This window comes from Danio rerio, chromosome 16, assembly GCF_049306965.1.
Source record: "Danio rerio strain Tuebingen ecotype United States chromosome 16, GRCz12tu, whole genome shotgun sequence".
In the NCBI taxonomy this organism is placed as follows: Eukaryota; Metazoa; Chordata; class Actinopteri; order Cypriniformes; family Danionidae; genus Danio; species Danio rerio.
The window spans coordinates 52,798,275-52,821,391 of NC_133191.1; the positions used below are offsets into that span (position 1 = coordinate 52,798,275).

A 23,117-nucleotide genomic window follows, 5' to 3' on the forward strand; every position below is an offset into this window, starting at 1 on the left:
CATTGTATGCAATATGCATTTAAAGGGGAGATATTTAGCAAAAATCACTTTAAGGAGTTTAAACTGTTGTGTGACAGCAGTGTGTAAATATAACCAGCCTATATTTGAACAAAATTATATTTTCTACACACTTCATAATCTGTACAAACACTTTGACTGACATTCTCCCTTTGTACGCATCATCAGATGGAGAAAGCCCTGTACATTAGTAACAATGTCTCACTCATTAGCATAGACAGCCCTGAGTGAGAAGCAGCCATCTGCCATTAGAGTTCTCACCTATAATAGCCCTATTTTAAACCTGCCATTATGCTGACACAGGCATTTGTAGCTCCACCTTCTTTTGAAAGGAACACAATCTCATTTAAATTGAAAGTAACTATCAACAAAACAGCACGGTTTAGATCAAAGCCTGAAGGGGTGAAATTCAAAGAGTTACAATACATTATTAGTGGGGGGTTTTAAGCTGAAACCTCACTTACACACGCTAGGGATGGAGACTTGGGGTGAACTCATTCTATGCTTTCCGAACTAGGGTAGGGCGATGTTGACCAATTCGGCATTGTACGATGTCTGTGAAACATCGTGATGGACGATCGCATCGTGGTCATAGGTGGAGGTGGTCGATGTTAAATATCAATTAATTCATAATGAATTTACTGTAGCCTACCGTTTTCACTACCTGGCCCACATGGTAGTGAAAACCACATGGTACCCATAACTAAACCATAAATAAATAAAATTACGAACAAATGACCAGCTGTCAATCACTTTTAACTCTGGCAACTCGGGACTCTGGCATGAACAGGCACAGTGATCTGTGTCGGTATAATGACTTTTTCCCACAACTGGTGGAGGAGACTTCGTTTGGAGTTCACTCTAATTTATATTGTGATTGATCATAAGTTTCTCTTTTTATTATTATTATTATGAGGAAATAATAACAAGTAAAGATGCTAGGGCTCGACCGCTTTGGTCACATATGCACCAGAAATCTTATCTATGCAACCTGAAAATATATTTAAAAGCATTTGTGCCAGTATAAAATTTTTTATTGTTTTCATGGCAAAATGCTCATCGGGTGCGCGGATTTAAGGAGACATTTAAGCAGAATGCATCTTTGCACCTAAAAACACCAAACAGGAGTAGGTTACAACAGTTGTTGTGAACTGTCTGAAGAAAAAAAAAGCCTGAAATGCTTGCCCCGCTTTTGTGCTCTTATTGGCCCACTGCTCTAGAACTGAACGCACATGATTGGTTATTATCAGCTGTCAATCATTCAGTCAATTCCTTCTGCCTTCAGATGACAGGAGCTACAACCACAAAAATGTGAAGCGCTGAAGATAAGAGAATGAAAATAACAGGTAACGGGTTTGCAGGTAACAGCGTTTGCCACTGAATCTACACATTTTAAGTGCGAGAGGTGCTGTATTCATTTAATCCTCACAATGCTGTCAGCCGTGCAAGTGGCAGCTCTATGTAAAATTTAATACAGCTCATGAAAAGACCGTTAATAAAATGACATGCAAATAAGTCAAAAATTAATATAAATGTGGGGTGGGGAGATGGATCGTGATGCAGAGTTTATCGGTCATCGGCGATGGACGATTGCATCGTCTATCGGCCCAACCCTAATCTAAACGGTGCTCAGGCGTGTCTCCCGGTTCGTTTGAGAAGTGGGAGTGCTCTTAATCGGGCTCAGGTGCAGTTCAGTTGGCCCGTGTTCTGACGATCTGTGCTACCGGTACCTCAATCGGTCATATTTTGGCAAAAAAAACAAAACAAAAAAAAACAGCATTAGCACGTCTTGTCAGCTTTAAATGTCTATCAGAATGAACTACCTTTTTAAAGAAGAGTGTAAAAACAAGGGTAGCGCATTTAGTCAGCTTCAAATGTCAATCGGAATGAACTACCACTCTAATAAACAAATTAAATATAAAACTAATGAAATAAAAACTAAATTAAGGCAGTAGTTTACTCTGATAGACATTTGGTGCTGCTACACCTTTTTCTACATTATTCAGTTTAGTAGTTAATTTTAGTTAATTTTGTTTTTATTTCATTAGTTTTCTATTTAATTTGTTTATTAGAGTGGTTGTTCATTCTGCATTTAAAGCTGACAAGATGTGCTAATCCTGTGTTTTTAGCTGAAATATGACCGATTGAGCTACCGGTAGAACATTCTGGAGAGTTAGCACAGATCGCCAGAACACCGGCCCTGGCCCGGTTAGAAGAGGAGTGCCAGAGCGTGGATTAGATTAGATTTGAAACCGTATCTTACCCCTCAGGAGTGAAGTCTTTCTCCTTGCAGATTTCCATCAATTTGGGGGTCAATCTGTAGGCCTTCAGACAGAGAGAGCCCTGCGCCGTCTTTAGGGGATCTGTGGATTTTTTAAAAAATAAAGTAAATATGCTATACTCCACGAAAAAAAATACATAAAAAAATAACTCTGCAAAGTTGTAATCTTCATGTAGCCTGAACTATTTTAACTATTTCTGAACGGTGAATTCAAAAGCATCTATTTTTCCTCTTCATTTGCCATCTAATACATTTCTGCATGAATGAACAACAGGTGCTTTACAAGTCAAGGTGAGTTTTTACTAGTTGTCAAAACAAGTGGAACATCATTTAACAAAAACAAGAAAGAAAATGCTAAGTTAGATTTGTATATTTAATGAAAGGCATAATACTTTATTATAACCTTTGGTAAAAACATGCACTGTTCAAATTCCAAAATACAATAAACAGTAACAATAAAAATAAACAACAATGAAGTTAATTATTTTTTGTTGTCATTTATTTTTGTTATTACAATAGACAAAAATGTACAAGGAATTACGAGAAAAAAATTTAAGAAAAAAAAAAGATTTTTGAAAATGACATGTTTTAAAGCAATACAATTGTAGAACTAAAATCACAGAAAAACTCAACTACAATACTTAGTATTATTAGTAAAAATGTCATACAGATTTCAAGTGTTATGCAAGGCAGGTTTATTTATACATCACATTTCAAATACAACGGCAACTCAAAGTGCTTTTCCTGAACAAGAATAAAAGAAACAATTAAAAACAGATTAAAATGTGTTAAACGGGTTTTAAAAGAATGAAAAAGAAAAGAAATAATATTGTGATCTGTTGGTGCAGCACAGTGCTTATTCAGTAAAGGCACAGCTGAACAGATGTGTTTTCAGTCTTGATTAGAACATGCCTAGTGTTGGAGCACATCTGATCATTTCTGGAAGCTGATTCTAGCAGTGGGGGGTAGGGGGGGCTGTTAGTAGATATGTGAGTGATCTGTTAGATTTGTATTCAGTAAGCAAATATGTATTGTATTGAGCTCCTAGGCCATTTAGTGATTTATAGACAAGTAATAATACTTTTAAAATCTATTCTGAATGTGACTGGGAGCCAGTGTAGAGACCTGAGGACAGGTGTGATGTGCTCTGATTTCCTGGTTCTGGTCAGAATCCTGGCTGCAGCGTTCTGGCTGAGCTGCAACTGTCTGTCTTTGGGATTAACTTTCATGAAAAAAAAAAGTTTTCATGCAAACACTTTCCTCAACTAACATTCTCACTCCTATCAAGAAGCTAGATTATACTGAACGAACTATTTTCAACATTAGATTTACATCTAAGGGTCATGACCTCAGTTTAATGTCTAAACCGAAAGACAGCGCTCACTGACAGTATAGTGTCCCCTTCACTATACTGGGGCATTAGGACTCGCACAGATCACAGGTTGAGCGCCCCCTCCTGGCCTCACTAACACCACTTTCAACAGCAACCTAGTTTTCCCATGTGGTCTCCAATCCAGGTACTGACCAGGCTCAGCCCTGCTTAGCTTCAGTGAGTAACCAGTCTTGGGCAACAGGGAGAGATTGCTGTGGCATAGTCTTGAATGAATTCTTCTGCTCACCAAGCAAGCATTGAATTGATCAAAAACTACAGTAAACGCTGAAAATGATAATTACTTTTGGAAATAATGGCTTTTCCTTCAGTCTTTATCGGTACCCAGCATCACTCCAGTCTAACACAAAGCACGGTGATTCCTCTCCTCACAAAATGAGCTAATTTGGTTCTTCAGAAACACTTCTTATTACCTGAGCAACGTTCAAAATGTTCTGCGAATTAATGAAGTGTGGAAATGGCAATGCAGTGTCTTTTTTCAGGTGTTGAAATGGAGCACTTTTTTTTCTCTTCCCTCAAGTCCAATTTTGGCTTGATAAAGAAAGTGCTTTGTGTAGAAACTCAGGAGTCTATTGTTGTGTGCTGTCTCTGAAGAAGAAAAGCCAACGAGATTTAACCAGGACACAGACAGAAGAGGACAGCCTAGATGCACGACAATAACACAACTTGTAGATCACAGTTAGGAGACGGGGAAACAGATGCATTCTGGTTTGTCGGCTGACAGTTTGTTAGACATCAGCCGCAACTACAAATGTAAAACTAGTCGACCATTTTTGAGTGTCGGAGAAAATGCTAAACTTCACTTTTAATATGGAATCCTGGAAGATTTTTTAAAGCTTTTTTGTATTTAATAAAGTAAAATTTTTAACATTTCTGTTTGTGACATTGGATTCATCTCCTCAATGAACTCTAATTTGTCTGAACAAAATAAACATTTAATGGGTTGTGACATAAAAAAAAAAGAAAATTTATAAAAACATGTGCTTGGCCCATATCAGTGCAACCCTAATATATATATATATATAGTTTATTAAAATTATTATTAAAATAGTTTGCTATTATTATTTCTATTATCATTATTATTACTAAAATTATATTACTATTTCTGAAATTAATATTACTACTACCACCATAATTAATAACATTATTATTATTACATCCCAAAAATTTAATTTTATTAATATTATTAATTTTAAAAATGTTATTTAATTCATTTCATTGTTATAATTATTATTTTTACTATAATTATAATTATTATAATTATTATTATTATTATTATTATTATTATTATTTATTTATTAAAATAATATAATTATTACAAATATATATTACTATAATTAGTAGTATTACTATATAAATTATTATTAAAATTATTATTAGTAGCATTGTTACTATTACTATTAGTAGTTGTAGTAGTAGTAGTGTATTAATAATTAATCAGCTTCCAGAAATGATCAGATGTGCTCCAACATTAGGCACATTCAAATCAAGACTGAAAACACATCTGTTTAGCTGTGCCTTTACTGAATGAGCACTGTGCTGCGTACGACAGATTGCACTATCATGTTTTTCTCTTCTTCATTCTTTTATATCACATTTTACCTGTTTTTATGTTTTGTTTTGTTTTTACGCATTTTTATTATTTGTTTTTATTTTTATTTTACTTGTTTCTTTTATTCTTGTTTATATAAAGCACTTTGAATTGCCATTGTGTATGAAATGTGCTATATAAATAAACTTGCCTTGCCTTGCCTTATTACCATCATTATCATTGCAACTATTACATGATGACTATTGTTAAAACTATATTATTATTACTACAAAAAAATAATAACAATGAAAATGAAAAAAAAAATCAAACCACTAAAACTTGAACTAAAATGGAAAATTAAAACATTTAAATAGGCTGAGAGTTTAATGGAACAGAACATACAAAAAAATAATAACTCTGAAACGCTGATGGCCTTTTTATAGTCGTAAGAAAGCGAAGCTACAAATTAAATTAACAAGGTCCAAATGGCATAAACACAAAAATTAGATGGCAAACAATTAAAAAGGGTTTATGCATGGATTAAATTGTGGTGTTGGACACAGTCGTCATAAGGCTTAAAAGAAAGTTCTGCCAAAAACGCAATTTTCTGTAAGAAAAAAGGATTGAGAAAATTAGCATGCAAGCACAATCGTCCAGGTTTAATTTTTTTTTTTTGTAAACACTGGCTTGTGGTGCCATCTTGCTAGAAAGATGTGAGAAAAATCAGACAATGTGTGAAAATATGTGCACATATTTCCACTGACTTTCTCTCTAAAAGTGTCTCATTTCTAAACATACAAGTTTTAATAAATCATCTCTAATAACTGATTTCTTTTATGATTTATCAACAAAACACATATCTTTGCCATGATGACAGTATATAATATTGTATGCCTCTCATGTAATACATTAGAGGATTTAGCATGGGTTAGCATGAGAATCTATGCAGCAGTCATTTTGGGCCTGTTCACACCTTAGAGGAAATGAAGCAGTCAGACAAGTTTACATTATTTTGTACATTGGATCCCACTCTAATGGAAATATTAAACAAACTCGACTAATGTAACCCTTTAGCAGAAAACGGCATGTTTTACTATAGCTTTTAGACATAGGGCACTCGCTGAACACACAGAGACTGCACAGCCTATTTTAACCCAGTGCGAGAAGTTGTGGACGTGAAGCTGCTGCAAATACAAGCCTCAAATGTGTGGCTAATATAAAAATATATATTTACTATACTTTTCTTTTGTTTCCCTTTTAATTACCGATCATTTGATGCGCTTCGGTTCACTCTCTGTATTACGCTGCCTGACTCCCTTATCTTGATCTTTCTTCCCACAAGTAGTTTAACATGATATATAGTCTGGGTTGGAGTTGTATATTAAACCCCCTCTTCCCCCCGGAAAACATTGTAATATTGTTTATATATATATATATATATATATATATATATATATATATATATATATATATATATATATATATATGTATATATATATATATGTATATATATATATATATATATACATATATATATATTTCCCAAATGATGTTTAACAGAACAAGGAATTTTCACAGCATGTCTAATAATATTTTTTCTTCTGGAGAAAGTCTTAGTTGTTTTATTTTGGCTAGAAGAAAAGCAGTTTTTAATATTTTAATAAACATTAAGGTCAAATTTATTAACCCCTTTAAGCTATACATATATATATATATACACATGGGTTATATATGTATGTGTGTATATATATATATATATATATATATATATATATATATATATATATATATATATATATATAYACACACACACACACACACACACACACACACACACATATATATACATATATATATATATATACATATATATATATATATATATATACATATATATATATATATATATATACATATATATATATATATATATATATATATATATATGTATATATATATATATGTATATATATGTGTGTGTGTGTGTGTGTGTGTGTGTGTGTGTATATATATATATATATATATATATATATATATATATATATATATATATATATATATATACACACACACACACACACACACACACACACACACACATATATATATATATATATATATATATATATATATATATATATATATATATATATATATATATATACACACACACACACACACAGACAACAGTTCTGTCTGGTTCTCGAATCTGATTGGCTTATAGCCGTGATATATTTAAGTAATATCAGCACCCGTACTCCGCCCACATACAGCCTGCAAAAAGCAGACACTACAGATGTAAAATTTAAAAGATGCTTGCTCAGCTGTTTAACTGTCAGCTTATGATTTGAATCCAAAGAGGAAGAAAGTAGTTCCTCATACAAAAGGGTTTTTGAGACCCTCCATGTTTGATCTTGTTTTTATATAAACACATTATGTCGTCAAACTGTTGTATAAACGCAATATCACACACGTAGCAGTGAGATATGGCTGTATATCGGCACTGGTGGGGGCACTAAGGCACTCGGCCTGCAGCCATATCACACTGCTACGAGTGTGATATTGCTCATATACACACACACACTTTTTTTTTGATTGACTACAGAACAAACTATCGTAATACAATAACTTGCCTAATTAATCTAACCTGCCTAATTAACCTAGTTAGGCCTCTTAAAGTAACTTTAAGCTGCATAGAAGTGTCTTAAAAATATCTAGTCAAATATTATGTACTGTCATAATTGCAAAAATATGTGTTGTGTTGATAAAACATAAAAAAAAAATAAGTTTTTAGAGATGAGTTATTAAAACTTGTATGTTTAGAAATGTGTTTAAGAAATCTTCTCCCCGTTAAACCAAAATTGGGGAAAAAAATAAACAGGGAGCTAATAATTCTGACTTCAACTGAGTGTGCAGTAAGGATGACAAAAAATGTTCCTGTCAAACAAATGATATATGTTTTACTATATCTAGATATGTTCATGCACAAATAATAGCCTAATGTAAAATATAAAAGCAAACATGAATGGGCCGATATTATGTGGTGGCTGTATATCTCTTTCCTTTCTGAAAATGAAATAAAATCATAGTTTATGTAACTATCTTGGTATTTCCTGCATTGTGTTTCCAGTATTTCTAGCGCTGCGACCCGAAATGTTTGGAGGTTTTTCACCTGGGTCCAGTATAGGTGCTGAAGGCGAATCAGTAAGGCTGCTTTCACACTCAGACTTTTGTTTGGGAACCGGTTTCGTTTGCCCAGTTAGCGCGGTTCGTTTGGCATATGTGAATCCAGCAATCGTGCTAGGATTCGGCCAAATTAATCAGTCCGAGAACTCATGAAAGAGGTGGTCTCGGCTCGATTAAAAAAAACTCTGGAGCGGATCGATTGTACTGAGAAAGCGATATGACCCGAGCCCGGCTATATCACAGTGGTTTATAGATATGTAATAGGCATATGACTATATGAAGAGAGAATTATGAGTAGAGCTTTAGGTAATTTCAGATATCCTAAGTCTCCCGGAAGTTTCGGTAGTCTCCCAAAATCGCGCGTCTTCTCCCGGTCCTCAAATACGCTGTGCACCTTTCTCATCCTCCCCATCGCATCCCTCCTTGCTCTTCAGACACCGCCCAACAGCTGAACAGGACTCTGCAAAAAAAAACCTGAAACTCTGACCAATATGAGGAGAGTTTACTCACACGTGACTTGTTTTAGCTCTTTTGGTCCGTTTAGAAACTTTGCCGTGTGAAAGCGAACCGCACCAAGTACAAAGAGCATCAATGTAACAACAGCAATCCTCGTTTCGGAACAACTGAATCGATTCACAGGTGTGAAAACACCCTAAGACTCTCTTTTTTGTGTAAGATAAATTACAAATGTCCATTTTTTGGTCAGCCAGGGGATAAAATGAACTAAGGTAACATCATTGTTCTACCTGTCCACTGCTAAAATTACTTTAAAATATGACGTGACCCCTCACAGAGCATTCTTAGGCCCCCTTGTGGGCCAAACATCAAAAGCCAACAGAGCAGAGATCAACGTCCTACAGTGCAATTCACAACTATAAATAAACGGAAAACGCTTGAGAGTCACAAAATACAGACACTGTTAATTAACAATTTGTTTTACACTTCATTATTATTACAGATTAGGAACTGATTATCTTTAAACAACATCTTAGTGCAAAGTCAAAATCTCAGAAAACAAATCCAAGCCTCGAATGGTTGATCTGAAATGAGAACACATCACTTGACAATAACAAAGGTCAGAAAGTTAAGTGCTATAAAGCCCGCACCTCCATCCTGCACCTACAAGATATTTATATTCACCTGGCGGATATAACAAATCTCAGACTGGAGGGCCACGAGGTCACGCGGAGAAGCCTTTTTCCCCTTCTTTCATAAAGAAATCATCGACTGCAGGTGCTGTCAGTTTTCATAATCAAGCTGCGCCGACCACAAAAGCTCGCCACAGCTTTTAGTGAGTGAGTTGTATTGAATTAATGCGCTTGTCAGAGACTTGTCAAAGGTTCTGAAGTGTTCGAACAGGGCCTTATCAGAGCTGCCACTCTCTCATCCACCCTGCAGACTTTTAAAACCGCCCTGCGCCCTTTTACAACGCCCTTCCCTCGCTGAAAGTTCATGCAACTGAAGTCACGGGTGGCCGCTTGAAATAATAATAAAGTAAATATAAACAGAGGCCAATCTAAATTCATATGATGTGGTTTTTAAAGTGCTAAACTAATGCTCTTACTGTGGGAGTGAAAGTGAATGTTTTGGAGAGTGAGTTTATCAGAAATGGGAATGTTTGAATTTGATTAATCAGAAATGCTATTTACATACACTCACTGGCCACTTTATTAGGTACACCTGTCTAACTGCTCAATGCAAATTTCTAGTAAGCTAATCACATGGCAGCAACTCAATGCATTTAGGCATGTAGGGTCAGAAATAGGCATCAACAACATGAAAGCATGGATCCATCCCGCCTTGTATCAATGGTTCAGGCTGGTGGTGTAATGGTTTTTGAACATGACAATGAGTTCACTGTACTCAAATGGCCTCCACAGTCACCAGAGCTCAATCCAATAGAGGACCTTTGGGATGTGGTGGAATGGGAGATTCACATCATGCATGTACAGCCAACAAATCTGCAACAACTGTGTAATGCCATCATGTCTATATGGTCCAAAATCTCTGGGGAATATTTCCAGTACCCTGTTGAATCTATACCAAAGGATTAAGGCAGTTCTTAAGGCAAAAAGGGGCTCAAATGTGTGCCAAATAAAGTGGCCGGTGAGTATGTTTATTTAAAAAATAAATAAATAATAATAATACTAATAATAATAATAATAAACACCACAAGAATGCATTATAGCCTATATATACAGTAGGGGTGTCAAAATTAATATTGTTTTCAGTGCACTGCATCGGTATCGGTTCAGCAATAATCATAACTGGTAATTGTGTACTGATGTCATTTATCTCATATGCGTTCTGTCGTGAGGGAGGTGAGCGCGGGTATTTACAACATTCCAGGCACCAACTACTTAAAAACGCAGAAACTGTGCACAATTTCACTGCGTGTATGTGTTTTCTGGACAGTCTTTCACTGACACTTAGAGCAGAAGCCCCCATTTCACTGCGATTGAGGGAATGAAAGTGAACTCCATTTCTCTCTCTCTCTCTGTGTGTGGCCCATTTCACCTGCTGGCGTGACTTTTCCTCTCGGCTGCTGGCGTGACTTCTGGATATAGGTCTGCATTTCCGGTGAGAGACGGTGTTATGCTGTACGTCTATGTGTGTGTGTTTATACAGACAGCTTGTTATAGCTGTTATTATCTATTCCAAAAAGTAATGTGATGTACAAGCGCACACAAACGGCAGCAGTCACCATGCGAAAGTTAAATCGAAAGTCACGCTTAACTATTTGCCATAAAAAATATTTTCACCCAATCATCTTTCTTACATTAATAATCACTCTCATTGGTTGATGGTTAATGTTTCACACGCAGTGAGCAGTAATGTAAAATAAATGATGAGTATTTTCAAAATAGCAAAGAGGCAGTCAAGCATATTTTCTTTTTTTTTTACTACGAGTAAATCTGATGAGGCTGATCAAAAAAGCTGAACATAAACATTACATATATTTCCATATAACGAAAAAGTAGTCAAAACAAATGACAACACTGCTGCTTTTTCTTGTAACAACAGCACAGTGAATAACAGTAAATCTTTTTGATTTTCATTATTTTCTTTACTATTACTATTATTATTATTATCATCATCATCATCATCATCATCATCATCATTATTATTATTATTATCACTGTTTATTTACTTATTTATTCTTAATTTGTTTATTTTTTCCATCTTATTTTGTGTTAAAAGATAGAGAAAATTGGATTTTTTTTTTAAACGTTTTTCTTGTGGAAAACCTAATGCGGTCCAGCCTTACTCAGACTCTGCCTCCAGCAGCCCCAAGGTAAATTATGCTTGAGACCCCTGCTTTAAACTATTAAAAATGTTCATAAGTCACTTGACTTGACTTAGAACTTTTCAACATCAACAGGTGTTGGAAGATAAGTCTTATGATGCAATTCAAAACATAAATAAATTTGTAAATCTTTAAAATAAAAACATGCATCAATACAGAAAACTGCTAATTTACAGATATTTACATTGTAGGGCAGGGGTCATCGAACTTGTTCCTGGAGGGCCGGTGTCCTGCAGATTTTAGCTCCAACCCTAATCAAACAAACCTGAACAAGCTAATCAAGTTCTTACTAGGTATACTTGAAACACCCAGGCAGGTGTGTTGAGGCAAGTTGGAGCTAAACACTGCAGGGTCACCGGCCCTCCAGGACCAGGATTGGTGACCCCTGATGTAGGAGTTCTTAAAAAAAAAAAAAAAATCTTAATTTCTGTTCAGAAGACAAATAAATGTCTTAGGGGATTGGAACGATATGAGAGTAATTAAGGGAATAGTACTTCTTTAGTTAAATTATCCCTAAAAATTGTCTAATTAATCGTGCATTTAATAAAAATAAAAACACTTCAATAGGCTGTGTAGCCTGAAGGCAACATGGTACCACAGGATTAAACATTTGAGCTAACCAAAGTTCTCAGTAGGTCTCAGATGTGCTAAAGAAAAGGACTGAAACTGCACGGCTTTCTTTCTCAGCAGCTCATGCAGAGCGATGTGAGAAGATTTTTATTTAGCCTTTAATATATCAGCTTGCATTATTGATGGGTTTAAAGGGGGCACGATTAAATATAAAGAACGGCCGTGTGGCAGTCGAGCTGTGAACCGTGTGTGGAATAAAGGCCAGAGTAATACTGAGCACATCCTTCACCTAACATTGACCAGACGCACTTTACATTCATGCATCTGACAGACTCTTTGCTCTTACGATGCATTCAAGTCGTTCATTTTTCAAGTTTGCGAATCAAACGCTTGACCGAACGTCACGCTCTGCCAGCTACCGGAACACCAACAAACAAGACATTATTATAATGCTCAGGATGGAGGGATATTAGCATCATACTGTAACTGAAACCAACAACAATCATTATTTATGAGATGCTTGATCTGACAGACTTCTGATTGGTTAAAAAAAGGCAATAAAATGTACAGCAGAGCATGAAGTATTGCCTTAAACGTTCAATATGTCACTGAAAATATAAACTGCTGTTAAACAGGTTAAATTTACATACATTTTCCAGTCACACATGGTCAAAGCGGCATTGTTGGAAAAAATAAATCTACTTTGCACTGGCGTGCAAGTCATGTTGTGATGCTGATGCTTTACTGCTTTCAACTCATACATTGACCTTGTATTGAAATGACTGTATACAACTGTAAAGTGGGCCAGACAGAATCTGCAGACAATTTTGGCCATTTCTGTGTAGAAATCTGCAGATAAATGCAAATCCTTTTAAGACAAAATGAACTAAAACATCAGACAGAAAGAATAACTTAAAGGTTTACCATACCAATCCACTTAGAACTGCTTGTTTGTTAAACAAATATTTGTAAATACTCACTGGCCACTTTATTAGATACACCCGTCCAACTGCTCGCTAACGGAAATTTTCTAATCAGCCAATCACATGGCAGCAACTGAATGCATTTAGGCATGTAGACATGGTCAAGACGATCTGCTACAGTGCATCAGAACGAGGAAGAAAGGGGATTTAATTGACTTTGAACCTGGCATGGTTGTTGGTGCCAGACAGGCTGGTCTGAGTATTTCAGAAACTGCTGATGTACTAGGATTTTCACACACAACCATCTCTAGGATTAAGAAAATATCTAGTGAGCAGCAGTTCTGTAGGCACAAATGCCTTGTTGATGCCAGAGATCAGAGGAAAATGGCCAGACTGGTTCCAGCTGATAGACAGGCATCAGTAACTCAAAAATCCAATCATTAAAACCGAGGTCTGCAGAGAAGCCTCTCCCAACGCACAACAAGTCCAACTTTGAGGCGGATGGGCTACAGCAGTTGAAGCTGAAATGAAAGTATTTAAATAATGCCTTTAGATTGATAATTTACTTCTCGGTAGTATAAGCCATCAAGAACCATCTACTGACCAAAAGGAATTCTGTTTAACCTCATTTACCATAACAGTTGGCATTCCCACATGAAAGTCAACCAAAGATCTGGGAAAAGAAGAGAATCACTTTTATTCTTATTCTTAGCTAAATCTTAACATATTGAGCATTTCCTAATTTACATTCAAAGAGAAAACGTATTAACATATTGAGCTGGATGAAATGGTGTAAAATGTTTAAAAGGAGAATGATCGGGATTCATTCCAACCAGGGGGCTGTTCCAGAAAGCAGGTTATGTGACATACCCGGGTAAGTTTGAGAGTAAGTAGGTGGATAACTTCAACTTTAGTTCCAAAATCGGAGGTAACTTCTGGGTATGTTAAGTAGCCATAGCAACTTACTCTCTGAAGATAACCTGCTCCGGAGCAGGTTATCTTCAGAGAGTAAGTTGCTATGTTTCAGAGTTTGTCTGTTTCAGAGAGTTTACTGAGCATTGCGTGCTCTTTTGATGAGAATATTTATGGATGTGGACACACAGATACAAGTTTTTTTGTTGTGAGAGGCCTATAAGTGCATATTTTTTTTATAACCAAATTCATAATGTTAATGTATTTAACAAACCTTTTTGAAATCAAATGTGACAAACCGCGGGTCTGGGCTTAGCATAAAAAACATTCAGTGCAGCTCTTTGTATTCGCGTCAGGGCATTTTAGGCAACTGTACAATGTGGCAGTAGGACCACCTGTACAGTATGCCTGGCACAGAACTGATTTTTACACTTTTGTACAATTCCTTGGTTATAAATCACTGTGTATCATTACACAGATGATTCAGAGCACGGGAATAGCGTAGTGGACAGTGCGTCGATAAAGTACAACGGAGCGCACAACGGAGCGAGTTCGAATCTCACTTACAGATCTTGTGTTTTTTCTCTCCTTCTGCACCCTCACATTTTTCTGTATAATATTATAAGTGGCAGCTTTGTCTTTTGTAGGAAAATATATCTTTAATTTAAGATGTAGGACGTCGTTCTTATATATACATTCACGCACACACACCTACATTTTTTAATAGAATATTTTTTTCAGGGTTTCTAAATGCTATTGTGTGCATTAATTGCAGCCGATTTTAAAGCTCCATCAGTCACTAAAGGACACTGATAATATAAAATTTGTCCAAAGTATAAGTGTGCAGGTACAACTTAATTTTCTATCCTTAATCTTTTGGTGTTTCAACTATTAAACTCATTACTGCTTCCACTTACCAGCTCATCACACACCCCACCTCATCACTATGTTGAGGCTAAATGGCTGATTTTCAGGAAGTGTATAATACAAATATAGTAAAAAAAAAAAAACTATAAAGAAAATGTTGCTTAACACAATGTTTATTTTTATTATATTTGTATTATAAAATAGAATCATTACTGGGCACTACATTGTTACTTGCTGGAGGACAAAAGATACCCTTTTCTTCCTTATACGATGACACGTACCTGCAGCCTGACCCAGAGGAAATCTTAGTGACCCAAGCAGACAAAACAGATGGAAGAGTGCTAAAAAATATATAATTAGTCAAAAAACTGTTTAATCAAATAGTTTGGTCTGTTCATTTCTTCATTTCCTGAAATAAAATGAATGATTTTGTACACTGCTTTATACACACACCTTTCAACGTGTAACATATTTTTCATATACATTTCTCACCTTTCATATACATTGCTCATATGACTTTATCTTTGAAGATGGACCTTATACAGCTACTTTAGAATTTAAATATGTAGATAAAAAATTTTGTGATCCAAGAGTTATATTCAAATATGGAAAAGTGCAGAAAATTCTTACACTGCTTGTTAGTTGAGGCAGAAGGAACTTTGTCTGCATGCAAAATAAAAAGAACCTAAAGCTATCTGACAACAATCACTTACAACAGTGACAGAGTGTGTGGTGTAAGTCAAAAACTCAACCACTGAAAAGCCTTTATTATAGGACACAGCAGTTAGACAGGCCTCTTTCTATTAGCTGCATGTCAGAAAGAATATTCTAGAGTGTTAAATAAAGAGCTCCAGTAATTAAATTACCTTTTACGATAATGTTTCTGTGTTTAATGACTTTGGACAGAGTTCTAGCTCCAGAAAGATTACAATTTCTATAAGCCTTATTAGTCAATACACATATTGTGTCCTTAAGAAATTTATGGAAGGAAAATTAAATGCATGAATGGTTACACAACATACTCAAAAAGGATGTTAAAGAGTAGTTTAATTTATCATTACAATAAAATGGGGGATGGCATGTGTAATTTAATGAACTAATAAATTTTCTTATTATTTATTTTTTATTTTCTTATCTATTTCTTATTCTATATTTCTTTCCTTCGTTGAAGCATAAGTGTAATCTCTGTTTTTAAAACCTCCAGCTTCGCCTCTGTAAAGTGTGTTGCCCTTTTTTTCTCACCATGACTTTCTATGGTGACTCGTGAATTCGGCGATCTACTGAAAATGCCTTCAGGTGTGTGTCGTGCACGCGCATTAACCCGCGGTTATCTTCAGAAGGTTGATTTAACTAACTCTTGTCACCTGTTTTGGAACCAACATACTCGCGGTAAGCAGGTTTTGGGTAAATCAACCGAGAGTTTAGGTTTTAGCAGATGGTAAGTTAACCCAGCTTTCTGGAATACCCCCCAGGTGCTTTCTCCACTTTGTTACAACTATTCTGGAATACAACTTTTTTTTTTTACTTCAAAACGTCCTCATCTTTTTTTATTACAGGGTCTAACACGGTTTAGTAAAGTGTACCTAATAAAGTGGCCAGTGAGGGCGTATATCATGTGTCAACCAAAGGACTAAAAATATTACTGTAAACACTGCGTTGTAAATAAATAAACATTTGCATAAGTAATAACACTAAAATTAATATAAAAACAGACTAAATACACATTTACACATTTCATAAGTAAAAACACATTCATTGCTGGGCTAAAAAAAACCTACAGATCTGCTCTGAGAACATACATTTATTGAACGTGTTAGTATTAAGGGAAAACTTATATTGTTTTGATTATTGTAGACTTTTAAACCAGTCTTATTGCAGGCCATCAATGGAGAGAAAACTCCATTTTATTACACGTGTTGCATTATAAACATCTTTAATTGTGCTCTGAGGATCAACTAAAGACTTAAACACATGTTTCAGACCTGTGAGTAATTAACAGAATTTTAATATTTGGCTGAACTATCAGTATCATACCAATCTTTCTGCATATTTTAACATCCAGATGGCTGAACGTGCTGCTGTGGGTTATTAACCGAGCAGTGCCAGACAGAAACTGCAGGCTTTTTTTGCAATTTCTGTGCAGTCTTATAAAAACTATAATATATATTATAAAATTGGCAGATTTATGTGAAAAGTAGTATAGGAGCTGAAAATCTAACATTTAAAAATCTAAAAAATTCAAAATCTTATTAGAAGCACTTTTCTGGTACTAAAAGCTACAGCAGGTCTCATAAAAAACAAAAATAAAGTTTCAGTACATCTTATTAGTTTATTAAAAAATAAATAAATACATTTTTATATTACAAAACAATAGATTAATCAATCAATTAACCTTTATTTATACAGCACCTTACAACAACCAAGGTTGACAAAGGTGCTTGAAGCCGCCTTTCCACTGCACACGACATTTGAATGACAAGACAGAATTTTCAGTTTTGCTGTGCACCATGGGAGAGAAGCTGATCTCGTGGTGTCAGAAATAAAGGAGTGCAAAAGCAAGAGCCTTTATTCTCTGCGTTCACCATGGTTGAATGAATGAATACTAGAAACTCAGACGGCTAAAAATATTGGAGGGAATGTGGAAACAACATAAAAAATAACACATTTTATTACTCATTTATGAATAGAAATTAATTTTTAATATAGACTTTTTCTGACAAAATATTAATAAAAAAAAAAAACTATTTCTCATCTCACGCGCACGGACCTGCTTGGACAACACTGGAATACATCACATCCAGTCAGCCGGTCGCATACGGTCTAGTCGCAAAAGTTGAAATATTTCAATGGATCCGCTGCTCAATTTAGATCCGAATTTCCCGCATACGGAGATGATCAGAACTCCACGCAGCTCCCGGACTACTCTCCATTGGAAACGGTCTGTCGTGTACATTGGAAACGAGGCTTTAGACTAGTGTTTCCCAAAGTGGAGTAGCGGAACATTGACAAGGCATCACTTGGTGATTTCTAAAGGTTTAATAAAATGTATTTGTCTTTTTGAATGACTATATTTTATCCATTAATTACAAGAGACAAAAAAATAGTCGTTTTTTTAATAGAAAAAAACAACATGCTTATGAAAAGCAATCAGCCTTTCAATATTTTTTTTTCCATAGGATCATGCATTTACGTTAGATTAACAACATGGCAAAAGCATGAGCTGCAGCAGACTGATTTTTCAGCACCAGGTTAAACTTTTGACACCTTTATGGTAATCAAATCCATTAAAAATAAATACAAGCCACACCTGAACACTGAGGATGATTGAGGATGAGTGTTTTTAAAGATTACAACCTAAGGAGCCGATCACACCAAACACGCATTTACAATACAAAAACATGAGGTGCACCACAATGCTTTTTTGTTAAAAAGAAAAATGGAGAGCGGTGCGCTTTATGTCGTTAGGCAACGACTGAATCAGCTGGGTATTTTGTGAGTGTTGATATTAATATCACTTTATTTTCAGGCTCATTGTTTATATTTACGCACTCATAATAACATGACTTGGAATAACAAAGACTAAGACTCCTCTTGTGTTTCATCTCATAGTTTTATGCTTGATATGAGCATATTAATACAAGCTCAAATGAGATTGTTGTGAATTTGACTTAAATTATTTAATAATTACTGGTTAAATGTGTTAATCATGGAATATAAATTTTCCATGCAAACATCCACTTTAAAAAGTTTTTATCAAAGATTTGGGATTGCATCAAGTGTTATGATGATTGAGCTGTATATTCTAAAACCTGTGCAAAATAGATTATTGTAAATTTGACTGAATGGTAAACTTTAAAACCTATTTTTATTGTGTTAATGAGATTTTTCTATCAATTTCTTTTCTATTCTCCACTGTAAAAATTATTACATTATTATTATTATTATATTTTATAGGGAATTATTTTATGATGATTGATAAGTAAATATACACAGCAGTGCAAATTCATTAGACTTGTAAATGACTCAATAATAATATTTTTAAAAATCTGTTTTGTGTTAATGTGACTTGTTTCTGTCCGATATTACATGTTCCATGCATACTGCCACTATGAATAAAAATCATTTTTTGAAGGATTTGACATGTGGCACTCAGTTTGCAAAACTTAATGTGGCCCTCGGGTCTAAAAAGTTTGCCCTCCACTGGTTTAGTCAAATGGTCTTCATGGACTGCCAACTAAATTATTTGTAGATCTTTGCATGCTTATGTAACAAACCACCACATTTAAAATCTGCATGTGAAAAACTTAAAATCTATCAATTCTCAAATCCCTTGATCAATCTTTTAGTCGATGTATGAATTATTAAATACCCCGGACTATTTCAGAGAACTGTGAGTGCTGCATTTCCCTTGTTTGTAAGCAGTAATACTGTAATATAAACACACATACACTCAAAAATAGTTCCGCTGCTTGTTCAAACTACCTATCTGAAATGAGTTAAATCAACAATAGTTGAGGATTTTAGAGGGGGTCAGCTTCATTGCTTTATGTTCAATCCACTTAAATTGGTTAAAACAATTACATTATATATAACAATTTATCTGAAAGTTCTGCTGTGGGTTTTTAAAGTACAAAACCAACCATACTGATTTAGTGTTAGCTCAAATGCTTGTTTTGTGGTGAACAATTCAACTGTGCATGTCATTAAGAAAAAAAACATCACATTAAGTTAGTCTGAGATATTTGGCGTGGTCAGAATAACCACGCCCCCTCCAGCTATCAGTTTTGACATCAGAAATGGTCAGGTGTCTGTTAGGTTGTAATAACTCTCCTGATCTTTCTGAATGAAATTGCTACTTTGAAATCCAATCAGCTTGCGGCAGAAAAAACAAGCCACGCCCACTATTTTATTATTTAATATTTAGTTCCTCTAGTCACAAAATGAAATAAAAAAGCGGTCATAGCTTCCAGTTTATGCAAACAATAACTAATGGAACTCACCATAAATAAGCACCACGGACTCCTCAATGGCGTGCTGGTAGCTGAACTGCGAGTCCAGCAGGGCTCGGCTGACGAAAGAGCCATAATACGTGGACTGATACCAGCCGACGTGGAGATGGTCGATGTTCACATGCCGGAGACTCCTCATCATCTCCATCTGGTATTGAACTGGAAGAGATGAAGAAAGAGAAAATGAGTTAATATCTGCTTTATGAGGAGTGATTGTGCTGGGTAAAGAAAGTTTGACATTTCCAGGGCCGTTCATTAGTCACAAGGCTAAAGGCTTCGTGCCAGTGCACCATGGGAGATTGTGAAAAAGAGGTGCTTGATGAACAATGGCTTGGTGGATTCCCAATAACAAATCTCATTTATTTGACCAACAGCACAATGCTAATGCTGAGACTACCCCTAGTGGTTTGGTGGATAAGACAATGTTTGGTGTCGTTTCTCACTTGCCCATTTGTAACTCAATATGTTGGTATTGGCAAAATATTATTAAAAAAAGTTGATATTGATGCTAGTTTTACTGTAAGCTGGATATTAGATGAGATGCACTGTATAAATCATTTAAAATATATATCCATAACTAAATAAAACAAACTAATAATACATTAAAAAATACTTAAAATATATGCATTAAATAATCTGAAAATAAATGTAAAAAAATCTAAAAAAAATAAATAACCTATTAATAAACAAAAACCTGAAAAATGTATAAACATCTAAAATTAAACTGGAAAAAATTAAACCTAAAGATGCATTTAAAAAAATCTAAAAATACTTAAAAAAATCTAAAGATAAATAAATAAAAACAAAAATAAGAACAATCTAAAATTAAATAAGCCTAAAAAAAAAAAACTAAAAACAAAAATTCTAAAAAAATGAAAAATAAAAATGTAAATAAATAATAAATAATAAATCAATAGATTCATAAGATTAAGTAGAAACATGAGCTCATACCCAATGCTTACAAGAACTCATCCATTAAAAAAAAAAAAAAAGTCATCATCCAACAGTCATCTGTACGACCACGTCTACTCAAAGAAACTACACTAATGCACAGATTGCTAATAAACCCCAGCACACCTCAAGTAAGCATCCCAAGTCCAATTCATCTCCATACTAAAATGTCTGTGCATAGTCTAGAAAACAATCCTCCAGTCAGTGCAAGTCTGCTGGCACGATCTGGCACAGGCAGACAGGAGGAAAAGAGAGAAGAAGGCCAGCAGATTATGGGGAGAGATGTCAGCGCTTCAGAAAGCCGGGTGAAGAGGGGACAGCAGTGAACTTTAACAAGGATTTACACAGGGACAGCTCACTTTCACGTCTGCAGGAGAGAGAGAGAGAGAGAGAGAACAGATGAATCGCTCTGAACAAACCAGAGACAGACTCCACACCTCCACTCAGATGTAGCTGCTTATAAATAAACCCTACTGGGAGGTGAGCAAACGTGCGCTGCAAGCTCCAGGAGACATGCTAAAAGAGACTGGCTTTCTTTCTGGATGAAGCCGATTCAAATCCATGCACCGGGGAAAGTCTAATTGCCTGTGCCGGCTTTTTCCAGGCAGTTGCAGGAGTAGGAGAGAGAACTGTGGGGTTGAGGATCCGGATCCTGACATGCTGTCGCTGTTTGGGATTTCAGTCACACCGGATGAAAGCGAAAGGAAGGAATTGGTATTAGTAATGCTCTGGGCTGGATTATTCATGGATGATTGCGATTGCAGCTTATTTACAAGCAAATTGTTCAATTCTGGTACTAATATCTAACTTTTATAATCTGTTTCTATACTAGCTTGATATAGAATTTTTTTTTTTTATTTAAAGGGGTGGTCCACTATCATATCATATTTTAAACTTTAGTAGATGTGTAATGTAGCTGTGTGAACAAACAACATCTCGGAATGTAAGACGCTCAAAGTTCAATGCAGCGAACAAAGTTTGGGGACAACAAAAAATACATCCAGGCTAGTGAGAGCACAAACGCTTCAGGTTTCGTGCACACCCTGCTGTAATGTTAAAGCAGAAAAATCTAAAATGCCGTCTAAACGCTGCTATTTCCAAAGCATCTTCTGTTTCTGTATTTGGGCTTTCAAAGGACGCGACACAAAGAGAGAAGTGCTTACAGTTTAATTTTAATCATGTTCCAGAGAATTATAAAAATATATATATAGCTAGCATTTGACAAAGGAGAGCTTCCAGAATCCCTCCCAGTTCAGTGCTGGATTCAGCTAATACCTCCTCAAAAAAGGAGCATCTCCAACAGTAATAGAAGTATGGGTTGTGAGCCACGACCTGCACGCATTTTTAATTTGATAAAATTGATCTATTACGTGCACAGTTTCTAGTGTTAACGGTATGTTGCAGCAAGGACGCAACCAAGAAGTAAACAACAGAAAATGCTGTTTGGCACTGCTAACAGTTTAGCTACAAATTCATATTTATCAGTCAAACTGCTGTAAACACCCAAAATCTTCAGCAGCGCTGCTGTGTCTCTGTATGTTGCCCAGCTGCTTTCTGTGCCCTCTAAATCTCGAACAAACTTAAAAGATATGGGAACGTTTCATATTACTTACACATGCTTACTTTGAATAAATATAAGACACTTGTCAGATTTTATTTTAGAGCAGGCTTCAGGTATCTATAGTGTTTTTCTGCTGCTTTTTTACCTTTTTTGGGGTGTTTTTTATTTACTTATTTATTTTATTTTGAGATTATTTTTATTTGGATTTAAAACACTTTTGTCCAATGACTTGCCTATTAAGCTGAATATTAGTATTTTACAAAATAGCTAGTAAAATACTATGTACCATTATAATGGCAAAAACAAAACAAAAAAATTATTGGAAATTAAATAAACTATTATGTTTAAAAATGTGTCAAAGAAAAAAATCTCTCCATAAAACCGCATTTGGGATTTAATTTTTATTTTTTTGTAAAGACCTAAAACTTCACTGGAGGGCTTCATTTTTTTCTTTAACTGTATCTGAAATTCAAAGTGTTAAACTGAAAAAAATCTAATACACGTGATTTGATTATGCACTTTTAACTTGATTTTCAGACAAAGTAGAAATTGTTGGTCATATTTTATTTACTATATTTATTAGGTTTAAAAAAAAATACAAAATAATCAAA

The 23,117-nt window shown here is 35.0% G+C and overlaps 1 protein-coding gene across 1 annotated transcript in view; it reads right to left on the bottom strand.

The window, feature by feature from the left end:
• Positions 1-23,117, bottom strand: part of eif3ha (eukaryotic translation initiation factor 3, subunit H, a) — a 121,971-nt gene that overhangs the window by 36,620 nt on the left and 62,234 nt on the right. The window contains 2 exon segments of the mRNA NM_001003763.2: positions 2,282-2,381; positions 19,986-20,153. Of these exon segments, the coding sequence (NP_001003763.1) occupies positions 2,282-2,381; positions 19,986-20,153 (268 nt within the window).